Source organism: Sinocyclocheilus grahami, unplaced genomic scaffold (genome assembly GCF_001515645.1).
Source record: "Sinocyclocheilus grahami isolate Dianchi unplaced genomic scaffold, SAMN03320097.WGS_v1.1 scaffold993.1, whole genome shotgun sequence".
Lineage (NCBI taxonomy): Eukaryota > Metazoa > Chordata > Actinopteri > Cypriniformes > Cyprinidae > Sinocyclocheilus > Sinocyclocheilus grahami.
In genome coordinates, this window is record NW_015506172.1 from 131174 (window position 1) to 133673 (window position 2500).

A 2500-nucleotide genomic window follows, 5' to 3' on the forward strand; every position below is an offset into this window, starting at 1 on the left:
GTGTGTGTGTGTGTGTGTGAGAGTGTGTGTGTGTGTGTGTGAGAGTGTGTGTGTGTGTGTGTGTGTGCGCTTTCTCCTGCAGCTCATGTTAGTGAATTACTATCTGGTGATGGTGGGACATGGGCTGTCCATCATATCGCTGTTCATCTCCATCTGCATCTTCTCACACTTCAAGTACGTCATGAAGACTGATGATGTTTCTGTCAGTCTGTGATCAGTAGAGCAGAAAACATGGCTTCGAGACAGAGACAGTAGTGGATCTTTGTGTGATGTACACTACCAGTCAAAATTTTTGAACAGATTTTTAATGTTTTTTAAAGAAGTCTCTTCTGCTCACCAAGCCTGCATTTATTTGATCCAAAATACGGCAAAAACAGTACAATTTTGAAATATTTTTACTATTTAAAATAAGTGCTTTCTATTTGAATATCTTTTAAACTGTAATGTATTTATGTGATGCGCAGTGTAATTCATGTATTGTGAAACTGCAGCTTCATGCTAACGCAAAATAAATATGATCTGCATGCTTCTTCTGACTTCCATTTTTCCACGCTTACACTTTTGGCACGGTTCTCTCTCTGACTGAGTTTTGAGAGCGTGAGGGCGGGGCCACCTTCTTCTTGTAGCCAATCAAACGAGGCTCTCGCTGACTCTCCAGTTACTCTTATCTGATTGGTCCAATAAATACATCATACGCCAAGACATTAATCCTCATTTAGTTCAGGATCGTTCTTGCTGTCGGAATGGTACTTTTAACACACACATACACACACACTCCCCCTCACGCTTGCAAAACTCAGTTAGAGAGAGAATCGTGCCAAAATTGTAAGCGCAGAGAAAAGAAAGACGTAGCTGTATATATCGGTTTATTTCGGGAACTTTTTGCCCCACACGCACAAGTTGTTTAGACATTTGCAACAGTTAGTTTTTTTACAGGTACAGATTGGTTCTATGCAGTCAATCCGTTTTGCAGTTCTTTAAACTGTTGTTTTCACTTGCAATTCACTGTCCACAGGCTTGCAGTGCTTTTGACCGTATTTTGTTGAAAAAAAAACGTGCCAAAAGTGTAAGCGTGGAAAAATGGAAGTCAGAAGAAGCATGCAGATCATATTTATTTTGCGTTAGCATGAAGCTGCAATTTCACAATACATGAATTACACTTACGAGTAACAGTAAAATGCTGCAAATATTTTTTTCTTGCGCTTGAAACACGATTTACACCTTTACAAAGCTTCTCTTGCGCATGCAAATTTAATTTACGCTTACAGTCTTATGTACACTCCCACAAATATTACCCTGCGTATGCAAATCTTTTTGACGTCATTCTACCTTCATGCATTTCAGATTCAGCATTGATCTCAAATAAAAAGCTTTTGTAACATTATACGCTGAGCAGAAGAGAGTTCTGTAAATATCTTGCTGTTGGAGAGGTTTTTTGGGCTGGCAGTGTAAGTGAATGGCTGGTGTGTGCGCAGGTGTTTGAGCTGCCAGAGAATCACTCTTCATAAAAACTTGTTCACCTCCTTCATCCTGAACTCGTTCGCCACCATGGCCTGGTTCTACTTAATCTTTGGAGACCAGAGACAAGACACCAGAATGGATTCGGTAGGTGCATATATATATATATATATATATATACTGTATATGAGCATCATGAGCTGTCTCTCATAAACACTTACTGTACAGAGAGGAAAAAGCATTACAAACATATATATGTTATTTAAATAAAATCTGATATATATATATATATGAGTCAAAGACGTTAAGATGCCCGTATGCAATCACAAACAGTGATTATATGTCCATAGAAAGCACATTAAATGTAAGTAAAGTGTCTGCTTTTAAGGTTCCAAATAAGTTTTTGGAGAATAAAATGTCAAAATTTGGTTGAAATAATGTTACACTGTCATTCAGTGTAACACAATATCGTCAAAATTCAAACAACATGCTTATTCTGACCTGTGCATATTAAAATATATAAAAGAATAAATGAGCGTATTACATTTTATTGTGTTTTAAATGAGTAAAAAATGATTACTGACAAATGGGCAAAGCCTAGGATAGTGGCACATTTTAAAAATGTAAAATTACAACTAATTAGTATTTGGGGGGAAAGTAATTAGTCTTTTAATATTAAAAGCCATAAATTGATTTTTGTTGTAAATATGCCTGACGAGATTGTTACACTGAATGATATTTTAGTGCGTCTCTTCTGTAAATCAGGGAAATATGTATGATATTTATTTTTTGCTCACAAAAACAAAAATACAATTACATTAAACAGAAAATTTTTTAATTTTTAAAACAATAATTTAAAGCAGTATTGTTTTTATGCTTAAACCATTTTTCGTCTTTGACCCATATATATTATATATTAACTAAAACCATTAAAAATAATTTACGTTACTTGAAATATTACTTGAAACTGACATAAAATAAAAAAAATAAAAAAATTATTTTACTTCAGTTTTATTTGAGACGTTCTCATTTTTGTTCAGTT

General features: G+C 34.8%; 1 protein-coding gene across 1 annotated transcript in view; it reads left to right on the forward strand.

Annotated features, from left to right (window-relative positions):
• calcrl2 (calcitonin receptor-like 2) overlaps positions 1-2500 on the forward strand; it is a 51235-nt gene that overhangs the window by 23587 nt on the left and 25148 nt on the right. Inside the window, exons 6-7 of the mRNA XM_016250535.1 lie at positions 83-174; positions 1476-1605. Of these exons, the coding sequence (XP_016106021.1) occupies positions 83-174; positions 1476-1605 (222 nt within the window). The remainder of the gene's footprint in view (positions 1-82; positions 175-1475; positions 1606-2500) is intronic.